Consider the following 21,896-nt stretch of genomic DNA (forward strand, 5'->3'; position numbering starts at 1 on the left):
ATGAGCCCCCAAAGAAGGCGCCCCTATCCTTCATTATTTCCAATGGAGGGAAGGCATTTAAAAGGTGTACGGTCCCTTTAAGTGTGATGGCCAGAACTCGCTTTGGAGTTCAATTATGCTTGTCACAACCTGCTCCTGGCTCCACCCCAATGCCTCCTGGCTCCACCCCCAAAGCCCCCAGATATTTCTTGAATTGGTCCTGCCACCCCTCCGCTCTTCTATGGATGCATGAGCTGTGCTGTGCCCCCCCTTCCCTTCTGTTATTTCTCACTTCTGAGAAGAGCTGGCAGACAAGTTGGGGGGGGGGGATTAGACATTTGTCTGAGGTCGGCACCCCCCCTCCCAGCGCCTTAGGCAAATGCCTAATTTGCCTAGTAGGCGATCCAGCCCTGAGCAGAACACACCTGAACAAGCTCAGAGGGTGTTCCACTTCTGAGTAGCAAAGGATTTTGGTAGGGTTGCCAGACAGACATGGTGTCTTTAGCTTTGGGCATCTCTTCTTAAAAACTGAGCGCAGCCCACGGTCAACCTAGCAAACTTTATCTTGCTCTATATGTATGGGAGGGACGGTGGCTCAGTTGTAGAGCATCTGCTTGGGAAGCAGAAGGTCCCAGGTTCAATCCCCGGCATCTCCAACTAAAAAGGGTCCAGGCAAGTAGGCAGGAAAAACCTCAGCTTGAGACCCTGGAGAGCCGCTGCCAGTCTGAGTAGACAATACTGACTTTGATGGACCGAAGGTCTGATTCAGTATAAGGCAGCTTCATATGTTCATATATATGAAGTGTAGGGTTGCCATGTCCAATTCAAGAAATATCTTGGGACTTTGGGAGTGGAGCCGGGAGGCATTGGAGGTGGAGGCAGGAGCAAGGTTGTGACAAGCATAATTGAACTCCAAAGGGAGTTCTGGCCATCATACTTAAAGGGACCGTACACCTTTTAAATGCCTTCCCTCCATTGGAAATAATGAAGGATGGGGCACCTTCTTTTAAGGTTCATAGAATTGGACCCACTGGTCCAATCTTTTTGAAACCTGGAGGGTGTTTTGGGGAGAGGCACTGGATGTTATGCTGAAATTTTGGTGTATCTATCTCAAAAGACAGCCCCCACAAAGCCCCAGATACCTACAGATCAATTCTCCATTATATCCTATGAGAATTGGTCTTCATAGGGAATCATGGAGCGCCCAGCAGACGTTTCCCTCCCCCTCCCCTCAGCTTTCTGATGACCCTGAAGCGGGGGGAGGGTCTCCAAACTGGGGGATCCCCCGCCCCCACCTGGGGATTATAGTCAATTGGGAAACTGCAGTATACAGATTAGTGAAAACAGAAAAAAACCACTGCTTAACTGTATGTTGCAGTAGAAGTGCACAGACACTCTTTGCTTGAGTATTGTTTCAAAAACTGTTTCAAATGTCTCTTAAAGCAAAATACAGTCTATGGTTCACAGTCAAAAACCTTGAATGTCATCAGGTACACGATCTGCTGTCGTGTAGGACTCGTGTAGCCGCCGTACCTGTTGAATTATTGACTGTCTTCGTAAGAAGGAGCAGCTAGGTTGATCGGCGTCTGTCGACAAGAAGGATGTAACGACAGCAGATTGCGTACCTGACGACATTCGAGGTGTTTGGCTGTGAACCGTAGACTGCGTTTTGCTTTAAGAGCCATTTGAAACAGTTTGTGAAACAATACTCAAGTAAAGAGCGTTTGGGCACTTACATTGCAACATATGGTTACACGGTGTTTTTTTTCTGTTTTAACCCACCTGGGGACTGGCAACCTTGCATGGGGGGCACCCTATTTGGGGCCCCCAGAAGGCTGGCACCCTAGCCTAGTTCGCCTAGAGGCAGGGCCAGCCCAGCTCACCTTGATTGTGGGAGAAGGAGCTCCGTTGCGCTGCAGAGAAGAGGCTAGGCTGAACTCCCTGCACGTTTCCTGTTTCGAAGCGCTCGTCTCCATTCCTTCCCATCCGTTCACTTAAAGGCCTGCTGTGTTTAGTTGGCAGCTCCGCTGGGTTACAGCAAAACAAAACGAGAGCATATTGCCGAATCCTTCCCACAGGAGTTTGGTAGGAGCGAAGCCGGATGAGAAGCGCCCTGCCCTGCAGCGATACATCAGCTCGCATTCCTGGACCGAGTCGGAAGAAGAACAGCCTGAAACAGAGTAAGCCCCTTTCTGCTTGCTTGGTGTAGTGGTTAAGGGCCTGGACTCTTATCTGGGAGAACCAATTCTGGTCGCCGCACCTCAAAAAGGATATTATAACATTGGGAAAAGTTCAAAAAAGGGCAACTAGAATGATTAAAGGGTTGGAACACTTTCCCTATGAAGAAAGGTTAAAACGCTTGGGGCTCTTTAGCTTGGAGAAACGTCGACTGCGGGGTGACATGATAGAGGTTGACAAGATTATGCATGGGATGGAGAAGGTAGAGAAAGAAGTCCTTTTCTCCCTTTCTCACAATACGAGAACTCGTGGGCATTCGATGAAATTGCTGAGCAGTCAGGTTAGAACAGATAAATGGATGTCCTTCTTCACCCAAAGGATGATTAACACATGGAATTCACTGCCACAGGAGGTGGGGGCGGCTACAAGCATAGACAGCTTCAAGAGGGGAATGGATAAGCATATGGAGCAGAGGTCCATCAGTGGCTATTAGCCACAGCTTATTGTTGGAACTCTCTGTCTGGGGCAGTGGTGCTCTGTATTCTGGTGCTTGGGGGAGGCACAGTGAGAGGGCTTCTAGCCCCATTGGTGGACGTCTTGGTGGCACTTGGGGTTTTTTGGCCACCGTGTGGCACAGAGTGTTGGACTGGATGGGCCATTGGCCTGATCCAACATGGCTTCTCTTATGTTCTTAACCAGGCTTGATTCCCCACTCCTCCACTTGCGGCTGTTGGAATGGTCTTGGGTTAGCCATAGCTCTTCTAGCTGTCCTTGAAAAGGCAGCTTCTGGGAGAGCTCTGTCAGCCCCACCTGCCTCACAGGGTGTCTGTTGTGGGGGAAGGAGGTAAAGGAGATTGTAAGCTGCTCTGAGACTTTGATTCAGAAAGAAGGGCGGGGTATAAATCTACAGTCTTCTTCTTGTTGTTATGTTAGTTCTGCATGACCCTTTGACTCCAGAAGCCAGGGCTCTGGCCCACAGGCAGTCTCCTGAGCATTACACTGCAGAGTGACAGGTGGAGACCAAGTTTTAACCTGGAAACTTCCAGGAGAGGCAATCGTCCCAAAGGGTCAGATTTTCTTGAATTACCCCAGGAAATCAAATATGCCTTTTTTGGATGCTGTGTTGAAATGCAGTTGGCACTGACGGGGGAAGGATGGTGTTTAGAGCTAAGTTGCCTTACTCTCTACTAGATGTTACTGTAACTCAGGGGTAGCCAAACATATGGCTCTTTCATACATATTGTGTGTCTCTTGAAGCCACCACTGCCCTGTTGGCCAGTTCGGAGAAGGCATTTTGTCTCTTTAAATCACTTCGCCAAGCCAGCTGGCAGCTTGGATCATGCATTTAAAGCTAAAGTTGCTTTCTCTCCGCTTCTCCCTCCCTCCTCTCTCCCCTCATCTAATGGCCTGACGACCTACCTTCCTTCCTACTCTCATACATTTGACGTTCATGTCTTGCAGCTCGCAAACATCTGATGTTTATTCCGTCTTGTGGCTCTCAAATATCTGACATTTATTTTGTTTTTATTCTATGTTTTATTCTATATTTTATTTTTTTTAAATTCTATGTTGTTTTTTAACTGTTTTAACTGTCGTTAGCTGCCCTGAGCCCGTCAGGGGAGGGCGGGATATAAATCTGATGGATGGATGGATGGATGGATGGATGGATGGATGGATGGATGGATGGATGGATGGATGGATGGATATGTGGCTCTTATGTTAAACAAGTTTGGCCACCCCTGCTGTTTTAGCTCCACTAGACTCTTGGGAGTTTCTCTTCTGTTCTTTTAGCTTTTGAGTTTTTGTAATGTATGACTTAATTTCGAACACTATATTTTGATTGGTTTCTGCGTCAGTGTTGCTTGCGTGTTAGTATTGTAAACTATATTGAGAGAGTTTTGTTGGGGGAGGGGAAGTATTTAAAAGTGGTGGAGGGAAAAGAGGGCAAGAAGCTTCCTGAATTGATTAATGTAAAGAAAAGGCTAGAAACGTCAAACATGCCAAATGTCCATCCTTCAAAACTTATCGTTGGATCCCGTTTGTAAGATGGTAAGTGTTCTGTGTCATATCCTGGAAGGAAGGGGTAAACATCTTCCAAAAAGAGAGTGAGAGCAAGAAGATAGACAGCAGGGGCCCCCAGCTTTCTTGAGCTTGTGGGAACGTTTGGAGTTCTGATCCAGTGTGGTAGGTACAAAATGGCTGCCGCATGAGGCAGAGCGAGCCACAAAATGGCTGCCGCAGCTCACCATTAATCACACTGTGAAGATTTTTGTGGTGAGGTTGGCAGCTGCTGCCAAAGCAACATTTTTTTAAAAAAAATCTGCACTGCTAATCAACTCTTCACTGGCCAATCAGAAGACTTGCTGGGCAAAAGCCCCAGTTGTCTCCGTCCACTTTCCTTTTTCATCTTTTGCCATCAAGTCAACCTGACTTCCGGCAACCCCTAGTGGGGCTTGAAGGCAAGGGATGTTCAGAGGTGGCTTTGCCATTGTCTTCCTCTGCGTCACAACCCTGGTCTTCTTTGGAGGTTTCCCACCCGAATACTAGCCTGGGCAAGCCCTGTTTAGCTTCTGAGATCTGACAAGATTTGGCTTGCCTGCGCTTTCTGGGTCAGGGCACCCCACCCACTTGGAGGGCACCAGGTAGGGCTGCCGATTCCCACAGGGAATAATGGAGAATTGATCCACGGGTATCTGGGGCTCGGGGAGGCTGTTTTTTTTAGGTCGAGGCAGCAAATTTGCAGCATAGCATCCAGTGCCTCTCCTCAAAACACCCTCCAAGTTTCAAAAGGATTGGACCAGCGGGTCCAATTTTATGAGCCCCAAAAGAAGGTGCTCCTATCCATTATTTCTAACGGAGGGAAGACATTTAAAAATGTGCAGTCCCTTTAAATGTGACGGCCAGAACTCCCTTTGGAGTTACACCCTTGCTCCACCCCCAAGTCTCCTGGCTCCACCCCAAAAGACCTACTCTTTGAACTTTCCTTCCAGGAACATCCCTGTGGAACCACCAGCTCCTGATACAAGAGCGAGCAAGACTCGGAAGCTGAGTGAAAAGGAAAGCGCTTCGTCGACATGGCTGCACTCAGCGTAAGTGGGGATGAAACAAACAAACAAAATACAGCGCCTGCTTTGAATGTATTTCAGTTTGGTGAATGTATTTCAGAGCCAGTCTGGTGTAGTGGTTAAGTGTGCGGACTCTTATCTGGGAGAACCGGGCTTGATTCCCCACTCCTCCACTTGCACCTGCTGGAATGGCCTTGAGTCAGCCATAGCTCTGGCAGAGGTTGTCCTCGAAAGGGCAGCTGCTGTGAGAGTCCTCTCAGCCCCACCCACCTCACAGGGTGTCTGTTGTGGGGGAGGAAGATAAAGGAGATTGTGAGCCGCTCTGAGACTCTGAGCAGAGGGCGGAATATAAATGCAATGTCGTCATCTTCTTTATTTGGTCTATATCCCTCCCTCTTCACTGAAGAAGGCTCAGGGCGGCTTATAGGCCAATAAGGCCCTGTCTGGGGAAATGGGACCTTCCCTCCAGTCCCTTTCTTATCCAGTCCCATTGTGCTGACATTTTGTTATCCACCTGGCTTTGCTGCTGTAAAAGGTAAAGGTAGTCCCCCCCGCCCTGCAAGCACCCAGTTGTTTCTCACTCTGGGGTGACATCGCGTCTCGACCTTAGAAGCCGCAAAAAAGGATTGTTTCTTTTCTTTGGGGAGGGGAGTGTAAGGTGTATATGTGGGTGTGTATACTTTGTGTGTGTGTGTGTCCACCCTCGGGAGTCATGGTGACCTCCGGCGACTTCTACAGGGGCATGGAAGGTGTTTGGAGAAGCGGTTCGATACAACCTGCCGCTACCTCCGAGTCCTGATATTCCTTGGAAGCCTCCCATCCAAATACTTACCAGGGTCGGCCCTGCTTAGCGTCTGAGATCCAACAAGATCTGGCTAGCCTGGGTCAGCCAGGTCAGAGCATCATGAAAAAGCTCATCCAAAGTGTTCTGCTTTGCAGCGCCTTCTAGAAGAAAAGCCAGGGGGAGGTGGGGGAGTCTCCTGCCACCAGGGGTGGGATTCTAGCAGGAGCTCCTTTGCATATTAGGCCCCACCTCCCTGATGTAGCCAATCCTCCAAGGGCTTACAAAAAAGACCCTTGTCAGCTCTTGGAGGATTGGCCACATCAGAGGGGTGTGGCCTAATATGCAAAGGAGCTCCTGCTAGAATCCCACCCCTGCCTGCCACTATCTAAAAGTCTGTTCCACTGAACAGAGGCCATCACCTAAAATGTTCTTGGTTGGCAGGTTAACCTTTTAACCTGCTTACAAGATGGAATACCTGGGATATCTGGGTCACGGCCAAAAAAGGGTTTCTGTAAGAATCGGGCTGCCAGTAATTGTGGGGGGCTTTCAGTGCAAGACACTGGTCCTACTCTACTCAATAATTTATTCCATTAGTATATTGGGGGGAGGGGAAATAATCTGCTGGGCACTCCATTATACTCTGTGGAGATTTATTCCCATATGGGATAACGGGGAATTGATCTGGGGGTATCGGGGGCTGTGGGGAGGCTGTTTTTTGAGGAAGAGGCAGCAAATTTTCAGCATAGCATCCTCTGCCTCTCCTCAAGACATCCCCCAAATTTCAAAAGATTGGACCAGGGGTCCAAAAATTCTATGAGCCCCAACAGAAGGTGCCCCTGTCGCTCGTTATTTCCAAATGGAGGGAAGGTCCCTTTAAATGCGATGGCCAGAACTCCCTTTGGAGTTCATTTATGCTTGCCGCAACCTTGCTCCTGGCTCCACCCCCAAAGTCCCCGGATATTTCTTGTGTCAGACCTGGCAACCCTTTAGTACAGGGGCGGCCAACGGTAGCTCTCCAGATGTTTTTTCCTACAACTCCCATCAGCCCCAGCCAGCATGGTCAGTGGCTGGGGCTGATGGGAGTTGTAGGCAAAAAACATCTGGAGAGCTACCGTTGGCCGCCCCTGCTATAGTATATTCTTCTGTCTAATTCCCCTCTGAATGTCAGTGTCTGAATCGAATAAACGATTGTAGACCTCAACTTAACAGGAAAGACTGCAAATCTAGAAGACGGCTTCCACAATTGCAGCAAACTGTTCTGGCTTCTTGTTTTGCCGTCCAGTGTCTCGGGCTGTGCATTGCATCGGCATCAATCTACAGCCCGGGTTGGTGTGACGACCGGGGCTTTTAAATTTTTTTTCTGAAAAGGAGAAGGAGGGACACCAATCCGGATTCTGATCTGATTCAGCTTACCAATAATAGACCCCCGAATTGATTCTGGGATCCTGAATTTTTCAGCGGTGCGAAACAATGGTGATGTCAGGGTGTGTGGCCTAATAGGCAAATGAGTTCCTGCTGGGCTTTCTCAACACAAAAAGCCCTGGTGACGACTGCTTTCCTCTACAGGCACACCCGAATTTCTTCTTGGACCTCCTCTCTCCAGACTGTCTTCTGCAGGGCGAACAAGGCTCTCTGCATTTCTCTGGTCGTCGCTGTGGTCCTGGCCGTCCTTTCCTCTTTCATCATGGCCTTTTCGTTCCAGAGGCCGGCCGACGCTGCCCCTATTGGGACGGGGAACACTTGGACTTCAATCCAGCAGCTGCTGTGGCCGCACACGGGGCTCCGGCACGAGGGCCCCCCACCCGTGTAACGTGCCGCCAGTGCGTCCCATGGGTCCCTGCTGGCTGAGCTGGGCACCGGCTTGTGTTAGATCCTTGACCCGGATGTAGGGGATAGTTCAAGCTGTCTAAGTTATTGTGGGATCCAAGGTCCTACCTAGAAAAATAAAACTTCTCCCTTGCCAGGGGTGGAATTCTAGCAGGAGCTCCTTTACATATCAGGCCACACACTCCTGATGTACCCAATCCTCCAAGAGCTTACAAAAAAGAGCCCTGTAAGCTGTGGGAGGATTGGCTACCTCGGGGTGGGGTGTGTGGCCTGATATTCAAAGAAGCTCCTGCTAGAATTCCATCCATTGCCATCAAGGCACTTTGTTTTCAGTCTTTCGGAATGTGACAATGGCGCATGCCAAACTTGCAGCTCCACGTTTTTCGGCGCTGCAAATTCTGTCTTTTGATTGAATGACTTTTTTTTTAATTCCCCCCCCCCCACCCCTCCACTATCCTACTTAACGTTTCAAGGCTTTGGAAAAATAAAAATTTCTTAATGTATGCGGGAGCGAACGTCGCTTTTGATTAAATTGCGTATTTATTACAAAACAAGGAAGCTGTCTGGAGTCCGAAATCACCCTTGGCGTTTAACCTTCTTACAAAACGGGGGGGGGGGGGGGGCTTTTTTAGATTAATGTCATTGGAGTCTTATGCGTAGCTGAGTAGCCTGGTGGCCGTCAGCAGCTGGTACACGCAGTCGATGAACAGGTAGTGCGCCCTTTGCACTCTGTCCAGCGCAGCTTCGCTGGCCGTGTCCTTCAACAGGTGGAAAAGCGTGGAGTGGAATTCCGACTCATCCGCTATGGCTTTGGAGAAGGTGTCGCTGCTCTCGGTGAGCCTGAGCTTCTGGGCCCTCTGCCCGTTGAACATATAAAGGGCCCAGTTCTCGGGGACTTCCTGCTCCGAGCATTCGCAGGCCTGCAGCCGGGGGGGGGGGGTGCGGGGAGAGGAGAGCTGAGTTATTTGCATGATTATAGCACTCCAGGCTTCAGGGCTGCTTCTAGGATTTAGGAGGGTCCCGTGTGTCAAGTTCCCAGAAGTTCAAGGAATCACACAGTCTGTTCTTTAGGCAGGTTTTATTCCTTAAGCAACACGGAGGCAAAACACGGTTTTGCTAAGACTAACATCTTCAGTCAGGGGTTCCCTTATATAGCTCAATCCAACCGTTATACATTCAAGCAAAGCAGGAAAACAAGGGGGGAAGGGTTTTGGCGGGCCCCCCGCCCCATCATCCTGGAAACCCAGGTGCATGTTAAAGGTAAAGGTAGTCCCCTGTGCAAGCACCAGTCGTTTCCGACTCTGGGGTGACGTTGCTTTCACAACGTTTTCATGGCAGACTTTTTACGGGGTGGTTTGCCATTGCCTTCCCCAGTCATCTACACTTTCCCCCCAGCAAGCTGGGGACTCATTTGACCAACCTCGGAAGGAAGGATGGAAGGCTGAGTCAACCTTGAGCCGGCTACCTGAACCAGCTTCCACTGGGATCGAACTCAGGTCGTGAGCAGAGGGCTCTGACTGCAGTACTGCAGCTTTACCACTCTGTGCCACGGTGCATGTTAATCCCATTCTATTTCAGCGACTGACCTTAGGCCTCAGCTCAGGCTGGTGGAAACATCATGAATAACAAGTTGCATAGATAAGCAGAGCTGGTATACCAAGGGAGTAATTGCACTAGGAACGCATGCAAAACACATCATACAATAATGTTCAGAGTAAGTTACTGTGAGCAACCAGACACTTGAATTAATACCCGAACCATGCTCTTTTTTGGCATGATTCGGGCATTAGTTCAGCTGAATCAGATTATGTTGTCGGAGGCTTTCACGGCCGGAGTCCATTGGTTGTTGTAGATTTTCCGGGCTATGTGGGCGTGGTCATGGCATTGTGAGACCTGACGTTTCACCAACTGTGATTGGCATCCTCAGAAGTATAACCCAGAAAACTGAAGTTCTCTCTAGGTCAAATCTGACCCAGAGAGAATTTCAGTAGAAGGCAAGGGGATCCCCCCGGTTTGGAGGCCCTCCCCCCACTTCAGGGTTATCAAAAAGTCCAGGGGGGGGGGGGAGAAAATGTCTGCTGGGCAATCCATTATTCCCTATAGAGACCCATTCCCATAAAGTATAATGGAGAATAGATCCGTGGGTATCTGGGGTTCGGGTGGGGCTGTTTTTCACGATACAGGCACCAAATTTGCAGCATAGCATCCGGTGCCTCTCCTCAAAAGACCATCCATGTTTTGAAAAGATTAGACCAGGGGGTCCAATTCTATGAGCCCCAAAAGAAGATGCCCCTATCCATTATTTTCAATTGAGAGAAGGCACTTAAAAGGTGCACGGTCCCTTTGAATGTGATGGCCAGAACTCCCTTTGGAGTTCAGTTATGCTTGTCACAAACTTGCTCCAGGCTCCACCCACAATGTCTCCTGGCTCCACCCCCAAAGTCCCCAGATATGTCTTGAATTGGACCTGGCTTTGAGTCTCCTAAGTGTGGGGTCGGGGACCTTCCTCACCTTGAAGACAACTTGATCTTCTCCGCACTTCCAGTTCCACTTGCTCCAGCCGAAGGCGAACGCCGATGTGACCAGCGCCATCTGCTGGTAGCAGGTGAGTTCTGCATCCAGGCTCTACAATCAAGGCAAAAAGGCAGATAGGAGCAGGTGAATGAGACGCTCAGCCAGACATCAGCAGCCTCTAGGTTCTGATGTCAAAAGGCGGGCTGGGCTCTTATATGGTTTCACATCAAGCAAACAGCTGCCAAAGAAAGACGAGCCATCTGACAGCAATGAGGATCCTGTGAATTTAGGGGGCGGAGTTTGTGAATTTCCTGCATTGTGCAGGGGTTCGACTACATGATGATGATACCAGATTTATATCCCACCCTAGACTCTGAATCTCAGAGTCTCAGAGCAGTCACAATCTCCTTAACTTCCCCACCCCAACAATAGACACCCTGTGAGGTGGGTGGGGCTGAGAGAGCTTTTTACAGCAGCTGCCCTTTCAAGGACAGCTCTGCGAGAGCTGCAGCTAACCCAAGGCCATTCCAGCAGCTGCAAGTGCAGGAGTGGGGAATCAAACCAGGTTCTTCCAGATAAGAGTCCATGCACTTATACACCAAACTGGCTCTCTGGAGGTCCCTTCCAACTCTATGATTCTATTCTATGAAATTTGCAATAGAACAGAGTTCAGTGGTGCCTTTAAGACCAACGAAGTTTAATTCCAGGTATCAGCATTTGTGTGGAAGCACACGTCTTCAGATACATTGGAAGAGTGCAAGCGCAGGGCTTGCGTTTGAGGAAACAAAGAAGAGATTGGATTTACACCCCGCCTGCTACCTGAAAGAGTCTCAGAGCGGCTTACAATCTCCTTTTCCCTTCCCCTCCCCACAACAGGCGCCCTGTGAGGTAGGTGGGGCTGAGAGAGCTCTGACAGAAACTGCTCTTTCCGGAACAGTTCAGACAGAATTACGACCGACCCCAGGTCACTCCAGTAGTTGTACGTGGAGAAGTGGGGAGTTTGCACGCTCAACCACAACACCAAAACGGCTCTCAGGAACCGAAAGAATAATAATAATAATAATAATAAATTTTATTTCTACCCCGCCCTCCCCGCAAAGCGGCTCAGGGCGGCTAACAGTAAGTAATATATTAACATAAATAGTAAAACATTAGATTAACAATTAAAATTACACATAAAAACCCGTTAATTCAATTAAAATACTTAATTTACATTACATTATATATATATCTGGCAGTAATAGCTGTTCTGGCGCTGATTCTGCCAGTTTAAATGGTGTTAAAGATGGCGGTTCTTCGTTCATTGCAACTCAGCAGTCCGTATCATTATAGGCGCGTCTAAAAAGGGCAGTCTTGCAGGCCCTGCGGAACTGGTCGAGGTTCCGCAGGGCCCGCACCTCCTCCGGGAGCTGGTTCCACAGTGCAGGTGCCGCAACTGAAAAGGCTCGCACCCTGGTGCTTTGGAGCCTGGCCTCTCTCGGCCCAGGGATGGTCATTTTGTTTTTACTTGCTGACCTCAGTGCCCTCTGGGGTTCATACGGGAAGAGACGGTCCCTTAGGTAGGCAGGTCCTCGGCCATATAGGGCTTTAAAGGTAATAACCAACACTTTGTACTGGACTCGGTAGATAACTGGCAGCCAGTGCAGTCCGCGCAGCCCCGGCTGTATGTGCTCCCATTTCGGGAGCCCCAGTAACAGCCTGGCCGCCGCATTCTGCACTAGCTGCAGCTTCCGAGTCCGGCACAGAGGTAGCCCCAAGTAGAGGGCATTACAGTAGTCCAATCTTGAGGTGACCGTTGCATGGATCACTGTTGCGAGGTCGCGGCGTTCCAGGAAGGGGGCCAACTGCCTTGCCCGCTTCAGATGAAAGAATGCTGACTTGGCAGTGGCTGCTATCTGGGCCTCCATTGATAATGAAGGCTCCAGTAAAACACCCAAACTCTTTACCTGGCGCACTGGTTCCAATGGTGCGCCGTCGAAGGTTGGGAGAGCTATTTCCCCTCCCTGGGCGCCGCGACCCACGCAAAGGACCTCTGTCTTCGCTGGGTTCAACTTCAACCCACTCAATCTAAGCCACGCCGCTACAGCCTGCAAGGCCCGATCCAGGTTCCCTGGGGCGGAGCCAGGCCGGCCGTCCATTAGTAGATAGAGCTGGGTGTCATCTGCATATTGATGGCAACCCAGCCCAAACCTCCGGACAATCTGGGCAAGGGGGCGCATATAAATGTTAAACAGCATTGGGGAGAGAACTGCTCCCTGAGGCACCCCACAATCAAGTGTGTGCCTCTGGGATCGCTCGCCCCCAATGGCCACCCTTTGTCCCCGATCAGAGAGGAAGGAGGAAAGCCACTGTAAGGCCAGCCCCCTAACCCCTATGTCGGCAAGGCGGCGCTTTAGTAACTGATGGTCGACTGTATCAAATGCCGCCGACAGGTCTAATAACATCAGTACCGCAGAGCCGCCCCGATCCAGATGCCGCTGGAGGTCATCCACCAAGGCGACCAGCACTGTCTCCGTCCCATGGCCCGGTCGGAACCCAGACTGGCACGGGTCAAGGACGGAAGCGTCATCTAGGAACCTCTGTAGCTGCAACGCCACTGCCCTCTCAATAATTTTGCCTAGGAATGGTAGATTAGACACCGGACGGTAATTCGCCAATTCGGCCGGGTCTGCTGTACATTTTTTTAAGAGAGGGCGAACCAACGCCTCTTTCAGAGGCGTTGGGAAGTGCCCCTCTACGAGGGATCTATTTATGATGTCCCGTAAAGGACTTCTGAGCTCCCTCTGGCAGGATTTAATCAGCCAAGAGGGGCAAGGATCCAAATCACATGTTGTTGGGCGAGCAGCGGAGAGGATCCTATCGACTTCCTCCAGGTCGAGCGGGTCGAAGCGATCCAGGACCAACCCCGAAGACAGGCACGGAGCCTCAATTTCACTCACTGTTTCCAAGGTGGTAGGCAGGTCTTGGCGGAGCAATGAGATTTTATCCGCAAAATATTTCGCAAATGCCTCACAGCCAATCTCCAATTCTCTAATGTTTGGTTTGCCTTGTGGCAAAGTTATAAGGTCCCCAATTATTCTAAACAGTTGTGCTGGGCGCGAATCTGCGGATGCAATCTTGGCTGCAAAGTAATTTTTCTTTGCGGCCTTGACTGCCATCTCATACGACTTCATAAGCGTTCTGTAGGATGTTCTCATTGCTTCGTCCCGAGTATGTCTCCACTGCCTCTCTAGTCGTCTGAGCCCTTGTTTGAGTTGGCGCAATTCCAAGGTGTACCATGGGGCCAACCTCCTACGAGGGCGCAGAGGGCGCCGGGGTGCTATTTCGTCAATGGCCCTGGTTAATCGGTCTTGCCAGGTTTCCACAAGGCCATCGAGGGAATTGCTAGTGGGCCAGGGTTCCCTCAGGGCCGTTTGGAACCTCAGGGCCGTTTGGAACCGTTCCGGGTCCATCAGGCTCCGAGGGCGAGCCAAAATAGGCTCTCCGCCCATACAGGGGGAAGAAGAAGGGGGGGAAAGATCTGAAGTGGAAAGATCTCCAAGATGCTTTGGAATGTTTTGGCTCTTCAAAGTATTTCCCAGCAAACCATAAGTACTGGCTCATGCAGGCAGATTTGAAATAGGGTTCCAGAATACCAGAAACTTTTCCAGGAAGATAATCGAATTCCAGTGTACCTGAAAGGTGGAACAACTCTACGTGGCTTCTATGCCCAAGAAACAGAAATGACTCCAGTTAACAGAGTGCTTCTTGGAGTAGCTTTGCTCTTTCCCATTCCATAACACTCTTCAGGGACCTTCTTTGTCCTTGTCCTGTATCACTAATGGGTGGAATTCTAGCAGGAGCTCCTTTGCATATTAGGCCACACACCCTGCTGATGTAGCCAATCCTCCAAGAGCTTACAAGGCTCTTTTTTGTAAGCTCTTGGAGGATTGGCTACAACAAGGGTGTGTGGCCAAATATGCAAATGAGCTCCTGCTAGAATTCCACCCCTGATCACTAATGTGTCTGGGATACATATTTATTGAGTTGTACTATTGAAAACCACAATCAGTAAAGCGGTTTTACATTGGGTGTGTGGAAAAAAAAATAACAGAAGATGGTGAGGGATCTGGAGACCAAGTCCTATGAGAGCCAGTTTGGTGTAGTGGTGAAGTGCGCAGACTCTTATCTGGGAGAACCGGGTTTGATTCCTCACTCCTCCACTTGCACCTGCTGAGATGGCCTTGGGTCAGCCATAGCTCTCGCAGGAGTTGCCCTTGAAAGGGCAGCTGCTGTAAAAAGCTCTCTCAGCCCCACCTATCTCACAGGTGTTTGTTGTGGGGGGAGGAAGGTAGAGGACATTGTGGCCGCTCTGAGACTGAGAGTCAGAGTATAGGGTGGGATATACGGTAAATCCAAATCCAAAATCTATGAAGAAAGGTTGAAGGAGCTGGGCATGTTTAGCCTGGAGAGGAGGCGGCTGAGAAGTACTTGAAGGGCTGTCACATAGAGAATGATGCAGGATTGTTTTCTGTTGTCCCAGGACCAGAATCAATGGGTTGAAACTAAATCCGAAGAGTTTCCGGCTCAACATGAGGAAGAACTTCCTGACCGTTAGAGTGATTCCTCAGTGGAACAGGCTTCCTCGGGAGGTGGTGGGCTTTCCTTCCTTGGAGGTTTTTAAACAGAGTCTAGATGGTCCTCTGACAGCAGTGCTGATCCTGTGAACTGTAGGGGTAGTCCCCTGTGCAAGCACCAGTCGTTTCTGACTCCGGGGTGATGTCGCAACACAACGTTTTCACGGCAGACTTTTTTACAGGGTGGTTTGCCATTGCCTTCCCCAGTCATCTACACTTTCCCCCCAGCAAGCTGGGGACTCATTTTACCAACCTCGGAAGGATGGAAGGCTGAGTCAACCTTGAGCCTGCTACCTGTACCCAGCTTCCGCCAGGATCGAACTCAGGTCGTGAGCAGAGCTTAGGACTGCAGTACTGCAGCTTAACCCATCTGCGGGGAGGTATTTGTCAATTTCCTGCACTGTGCAGGGGGTTGGGCTAGATGACCCTGAGGGTCCCTTCCAACTCTATGATTCTATGCACAAGAAAGCTTATACCCAGGATTAAACTTCGTTGGTCTTAAAGGTGTTGGTCTGAAGCAACAGAGCAAAGTTTGAGCCCACAGCTTAGCCTTGACACTGCTGAAGTTGTAATTTCTGGCTCCCTCCTCTGCCTGTCACATAACTGTGATGTCACATGCGTGCAGCCGAGCGACACTCCATGCTGGAGTTAACAGTGGCTCTCAGATCAGAAATGGCTGGAGATCGTGAACCTAGACCAGCATATTCTCTCCAACTTTGGCTGGGATATACACAGCACCGACTGTAGCGAAATTTCACATTGTTCGTCGAACCTGTGCTGCTTTTGCAATCCAGCAATCAGGTATACCCCCTACAAATTTGGGAAAACTGTAGCCCCACCCCTCCCCATAGCGCCTAGATCAGGGGTGTCAAAAATGCAGTTCGGGGGCTAAATAAGGCCCCCAGAAGGCTCCTATTAGGCCCCCGAGCAACTGGCTGTCATCTGCTTCATTTCCTCTCTTTCTTGCTTCCTTCTGCATCACAGCTTGCTTTGCCAGGCTTGCTCAATCGCACAGGAGCTACAGAGCAAAACCTCTATTTTCTCCATTGGCTGAGGCTCCTCCCTTGGGGAGAAAGGGGGGAGGAATAGCTTTCTTTCCCAAGTTCTCTCAATTGCACAGCAGAGCTACTAAGCCAAGCCTCTCTTCCTTCTATTGACTGAGGCTCCCCGCCTCCCCCAGTCCCTGGGGAAGGAAGGAAAGAGCCAGAGCTTTCTTTGCCCTGTTCCCTGGATCCCATGGGAGAAACACAAAGAAAGCACCTTTAAGACCAATGAGTGCTAACACTTTAAGCATATTTTAAGTTTTTTAAAATATATATATCTGTTTGTCTGTGTAGTGGTTTGTTTGGTGTAGTGGTGAAGTGTGCAGACTCTTATCTGGGAGAACTGGGTTTGATTCCCCACTCCTCCACTTGCAGCTGCTGGAATAGCCTTGGGTCAGCCATAGCTCTGGCAGAAGTTGTCCTTGAAAGGGCAGCTGCTGTGAGAGTCCTCTCAGCCCCACCCACCTCACAGGGTGTCTGTTGTAGGGGAGGAAGGTAAAGGAGATTGTAAGCCGTTCTGAGACTCTTTGGAGTGGAGGGCGGGATATAAATCCAAGATCTTCATCTACCTCACAGGGTGTCTGTTGTGGGGGAGGGGAAGGTAAAGGAGATTGTGAGCCGCTCTGAGACTCTTCGGAGCGGAGGGCGGGATATAAATCCAATATCTTCATCTACCTCACAGGGTGTCTGTTGTGGGGGGTGGGGAAGGTAAAGGAGATTGTGAGCCACTCTGAGACTCCTCGGAGTGGAGGGCGGGATATAAATCCAGTATCTTCATCTACCTCACAGGGTGTCTGTTGTGGGTGGGGGGGAAGGTAAAGGAGATTGTGAGACCCCCCCCCCCCACCGAGACTCTTTGGAGTGGAGGGCGGGATATAAATCCAGTATCTTCATCTACCTCACAGGATGTCTGTTGTGGGGGAGGGGAAGGTAAAGGAGATTGTGAGCCCCTCTGAGACTCTTCGGAGTGGAGGGCGGAATATAAATCCAATATCTTCATCTACCTCACAGGATGTCTGTTGTGGGGATGGGGAAGGTAAAGGAGATTGTGAGCCGCTCTGAGACTCTTCGGAGTGGAGGGCGGGATATAAATCCAATATCTTCATCTACCTCACAGGATGTCTGTTGTGGGGGAGGGGGGAGGTAAAGGAGATTGTGAGCCGCTCTGAGACTCTGAGAGGAGGGCGGAATATAAATCCAATATCGCTGTCGTCGTCTTTGTAACATTTATATCTCTGCTACCTAATCTTAAATAGGTACACTCATGACCCAGCCCGACATGGCCCGGCCCAACCAAACATGACCCAGCCCAACAAGGTTTCTTTTATGTCAGATCCGGCCCTCATAATAAACGAGTTTGACACCCCTGGCCTAGATAGTTGGTTGTCTTCCCTTTGCACCGAAGGAATTTGGCTTCCTCGAAACAAATTATGATGTTCAGCCGGACTTACTTTTTTATTCAGGCTGACGTACTTGGACGAATGTTCGGCTGGGAAGATGTTCATGCCAGCTCGCCTCAGAGCGACGGTGAGGGCCAGTGGAGGCATCCATTCACCTCTCAAGTCGGAAAGGAGCTCCGTCTCTTCCATCGTGTTCACCGATATCAGCATGCATTGGTTTTGCTGTCTCCAAAAAGCAACAGGCCACGTTAGTCGCTGAATGTCTTTAACATTTGCTTCTTGAATCGCTAAAAGCACACTTTTTTTGTTTGGCCTGAGTTTAAAATTAGAGGCATGTGGGGTGACATGATAGAGGTTTACAAGATTATGCATGGGATTGAGAAAGTAGAGAAAGAGGTACTTTTCTCCCTTTCTCACAATACACGAACTCGTGGGCATTCGATGAAATTGCTGAGCAGTCGGGTTAGAACGGATAAAAGGAGGTACTTCTTCACCCAAAGGGTGATTAACATGTGGAATTCACTGCCACAGGAGGTGGTGGCAGCCACAAGCATGGCCACCTTCAAGAGCGGTTATTTTGGCCACTGTGTGACACAGAGTGTTGGACTGGATGGGCCTTTGGCCTGATCCAACATGGCTTCTCTTATGTTCTTATGTGACACAGAGTGTTGGACTGGATGGGCCATTGGCCTGATCCAACATGGCTTCTCTTATGTTCTTATGTGACACAGAGTGTTGGACTGGATGGGCCATTGGCCTGATCCAACATGGCTTCTCTTATGTTCTTATGTGACACAGAGTGTTGGACTGGAGGGGCCACTGGCCTGATCCAACATGGCTTCTCTTATGTTCTTATGTGACACAGAGTGTTGGACTGGATGGGCCACTGGCCTGATCCAACATGGCTTCTCTTATGTTCTTATGTGACACAGAGTGTTGGACTGGATGGGCCACTGGCCTGATCCAACATGGCTTCTCTTATGTTCTTATGTGACACAGAGTGTTGGACTGGATGGGCCACTGGCCTGATCCAACATGGCTTCTCTTATGTTCTTATGCTTAGCTGCAGCGGCAAAAATGGCAGAGCATTTGCAACGGCAGGCCGAGCATGAACTACCTGCGAACTAAATTGATAGGCTGGTTCAGGTATGACATTGAACCGACCGCCGGGTGCTATGTCAACAAATGTGCCGTGCTCATATGCTCCCGAGTCTATAACTAACTTTTGCTTTAATGCAAGGGTGGCCAAACTTGTGTAATGTAAGAGCCTCATAGAATAAATGTCAAATGTTTGAAAGCCACAAGACAGGAACGTCAGATGTGGGAGGGAGGGTGGGAAGAAAGGAAAATAGATGCGGAGGGAGAGGTGGAAAGAAAGCAACTTTAACTGCATTCTCCAAACCACCAGCTGGTTTGGAAAAGTGATTTAACGAGACAAATGCCTTCTCCAAGCCAGCTGACGGGGCACTGGGGGCTTTGAGAGCCATACAATATGTGTGGAACGGCCACATGTGGCTCCCGAGCCGCAGTTTGGCCACCCCTACCTCAATGCAACTCATACTTTGCTGTTGTATCTGTACCAGCGGCTCACGTTCAGCCTCTCAGCCGCCTGGTGCGCTAAACATCTTGAGAGGGCTGCAAAGAGCATTTCTCATGCACCGCACAATCCACACCCTCTTGTGCTTTTCACGTTAGACATAAACGCCGTTCCCTTGGCCAAGGGTTAGGAATGTGAACATGCCCATCAGGCTGCTGCGGAAAAATAATCTTTCTCAACAGCTGTTTTTAAAGCCATTTCAAACCTCATGCCTGATAACGGTCTGGTGAAAGGATAAAAAATATTTAAGGATTACAGCACGGAAGACCAAATAGAACCAACACACTGTTAGATGTACCGTAATAGCAAACAAATAAAGAAACAATTTTCATTAATGTCAATGAACATATGAAGCTGCCTCGGTCCATCAAAGCCAGTATTGTCTACTCAGACTGGCAGCGGCTCTCCAGGGTCTCAAGCTGAGGTTTTTCACGCCTATTTGCCTGGACCATTTTAGTTGGAGATGCCGGGGATTGAACCTGGGACCTTCTGCTTACCAGGCAGATGTTCTGCTACTGAGCCACCATCTCTCTCCAATGATGACAGAATCTTGTTATAGTTTTACACAACATTATTGCCTCTTAACATGGAGCGTTGAAGCCACAGGCAGAGTACATAAAGTCCAATAAACAAAGAAATTGATTCACAAAGTTCACTTATAAGTTCACACTCATTCGTTCTGAAATGGAAACCATCATGTCCACGAGAAGTCCAATGCGAAGTCCTAGTCCACACGAGGATTCTAGATAATCCCTCATTCCGATGACTTCTTCCTCAGTGAACTACACAAGTGATAAACAACGTTAATGCATATTGTAAAACGTGGTTTCCATTTCAGAACAGATGAGTGTGAACTTATAAATGGACTTTGTGAATTAATTTCTTTGTTTATTGGACTTTGTGTACTCTGCCTGTGGCTTCAACGCTCTATGTTAAGAGGCAATAATGTTGTGTAAAACTATAACAAGATTCTGTCATCCTGTGAAAGCAATGTCACCCCAGAGTCAAAAATGACTGGTGCTTGCACAGGGGACCTTTCCTTTTCCACAGCTAACAGTGTGTTGGTTCTCTTTGATAACAGCCTGAGCCAACAGTCCTTTCCTGGAAGAGGGGGACTAAGGTGTGACGTGGGGCCGGTGAGCATACCTTGACCTGAATCTGCACCTCGGCGAAGGTGGTGAGGACCACGAGGATGGCTTGGTCGGCACCGTTGGGCCGAAGCTCCCATGACTGGTAAGGCATGTTGAGGTGAGCGTCCTGCATCAGCGTGATGGTGCTGAAGCCGTTCATCTTGAATGAGACCTCCTTCTCCTTCATGTTGTAGCTCACGTCTCCGATGCCGTCTGTTCGCCAGTATTTGCCTGGGGAGCGGAGGGACACGAAGGAAAAGGGTGTCGGTCAGCACGGAGAGAAAAGCATTGCACGGGCTTGGATCCAAAGGGGACCCAGTTCTGTACGGGCTTTGAGGGAAGCTGAATGAGCCGCTGGGGAATTTCATGACTGGCTTTCTTGAGTAGGTTTTTTCCTAGTGCAATTGTTATTTAGCTAGTTTGGTGTAGTGGTGAAGTGTGCGGACTCTTATCTGGGAGAACGGGGTTTGATTCCCCACTCCTCCACTTGCAGCTGCTGGAATGGCCTTGCGTTGGCCAAAGCTCTCGCAGAGTTGTCCTTGAAAGGGCAGCTTCTGGGAGAGCTCTCTCAGGCCCACCCACCTCACAGGGTGTCTGTTGTGTGGGAGGAAGATTATAAGCCACTCTGAGATTCAGAGTGAAGGGCGGGGTATAAATCCAATATCATCGTTGTCGTCATCATCTATTTAGAAATCTGTTAAGTCTCTAAGGGAGCCAGCCTAGTGCTGTGGTTTTCTCTACCCTCCGGAGCCTCAAAGCGGCTTGCAATCGCCTTCCCCTCCTCTCCCCACAACAGGCATCTATTCGTTTGCCAGTATTTGCCTGGGTGATGGAGGGAGGTGGGGCTGAGAGAGTTCTGAGAGAACTGGGATTGGACCAAGGTCACCCAGCGGGCTTCAGGTGGAGGAGTGGGGACTCAAACCCGGTTCTCCAGATTAGAATCCACTACTCTTAATCACTACACCACACGGGTTCCCAACATCTTGGGAAGGGTCATGGGGAAGAATCAGTGGGTACAGATGGAAGGGGAATGGACCACCTCTGCATTAACGCCACTAGATAGGCACATGGCCAAAAAGAACTTGTTTTCAATGACTGGTTGCCCGTGTCAGACCTTTGGGGTCCCATCTTCCAACCAGAGGCTCTTCGAAGAAAATCACGCTATCCAGAAGGTTGACGGTGAGCCCCACAACGAAGAGCGAGGTATCCTCGGTTTCTTCACACATTGCGCTGTAGGGATAGGTTTCCAAACCGGTATCCAGCACCTTTGGCAAGGAGAAGAGGAAAAAGCATGAAACGTGTTTGTCCTGCTTATTACTTCCCTCTCATTTTTGACTTTTTGTTTATTTGGCTCGAGAATTCGGCTCGCCAGCCAAACATGTGGATTGAGCGCACTTGCACGGCGTATGCCCGAATCTCCCCGAAGCTTATAACTCAACAAAACCGGTAGAATAGCTCCCACCCCCATGAAATGTACTTCATGCAGCGAAATGTACAGGGAGATTGAAGTAATGAACGGTTGGAGGGCGTGACTAGGGCTGGGAAGACCCACGTTCAAATCCACACTCTACCGCAAAGCTCCAGTGAGCTTAGACCAATCCACACTCTCAGTCCAGCCAACCTAATGAGTATGAAAACAGGAAAGGCTAAAAAATAGATATTTACTGGGTGGAAAAAGATAGGGAAGTTTTGTTATCTGTGACGGCCTCTTCATACACTATGGTTGTCAAGTTGCGAGCCTTCCAGCGTGCACCTACCAGGTT

At 49.6% G+C, this 21,896-nt stretch overlaps 2 protein-coding genes across 2 annotated transcripts in view; one reads left to right on the forward strand and one right to left on the reverse strand.

Moving 5' to 3' along the window:
* Window positions 1-8,387, forward strand: part of IRAG2 (inositol 1,4,5-triphosphate receptor associated 2) — an 89,446-nt gene extending 81,059 nt beyond the window's left edge. Inside the window, exons 33-35 of the mRNA XM_060245938.1 lie at window positions 2,058-2,159; window positions 5,148-5,246; window positions 7,573-8,387. Of these exons, the coding sequence (XP_060101921.1) occupies window positions 2,058-2,159; window positions 5,148-5,246; window positions 7,573-7,816 (445 nt within the window). The 3' untranslated portion in view covers window positions 7,817-8,387. The remainder of the gene's footprint in view (window positions 1-2,057; window positions 2,160-5,147; window positions 5,247-7,572) is intronic.
* DNAI7 (dynein axonemal intermediate chain 7) overlaps window positions 8,355-21,896 on the reverse strand; it is a 44,401-nt gene continuing 30,859 nt past the window's right edge. The window contains exons 11-15 of the mRNA XM_060245939.1: window positions 21,248-21,398; window positions 20,150-20,364; window positions 17,458-17,628; window positions 10,345-10,458; window positions 8,355-8,753 (exon numbers count right to left, since the gene is read on the reverse strand). Coding sequence (XP_060101922.1) covers window positions 8,484-8,753; window positions 10,345-10,458; window positions 17,458-17,628; window positions 20,150-20,364; window positions 21,248-21,398 — 921 coding nt within the window. The 3' untranslated portion in view covers window positions 8,355-8,483. The remainder of the gene's footprint in view (window positions 8,754-10,344; window positions 10,459-17,457; window positions 17,629-20,149; window positions 20,365-21,247; window positions 21,399-21,896) is intronic.

This window comes from Heteronotia binoei, chromosome 8 (genome assembly GCF_032191835.1).
Source record: "Heteronotia binoei isolate CCM8104 ecotype False Entrance Well chromosome 8, APGP_CSIRO_Hbin_v1, whole genome shotgun sequence".
NCBI lineage: Eukaryota > Metazoa > Chordata > Lepidosauria > Squamata > Gekkonidae > Heteronotia > Heteronotia binoei.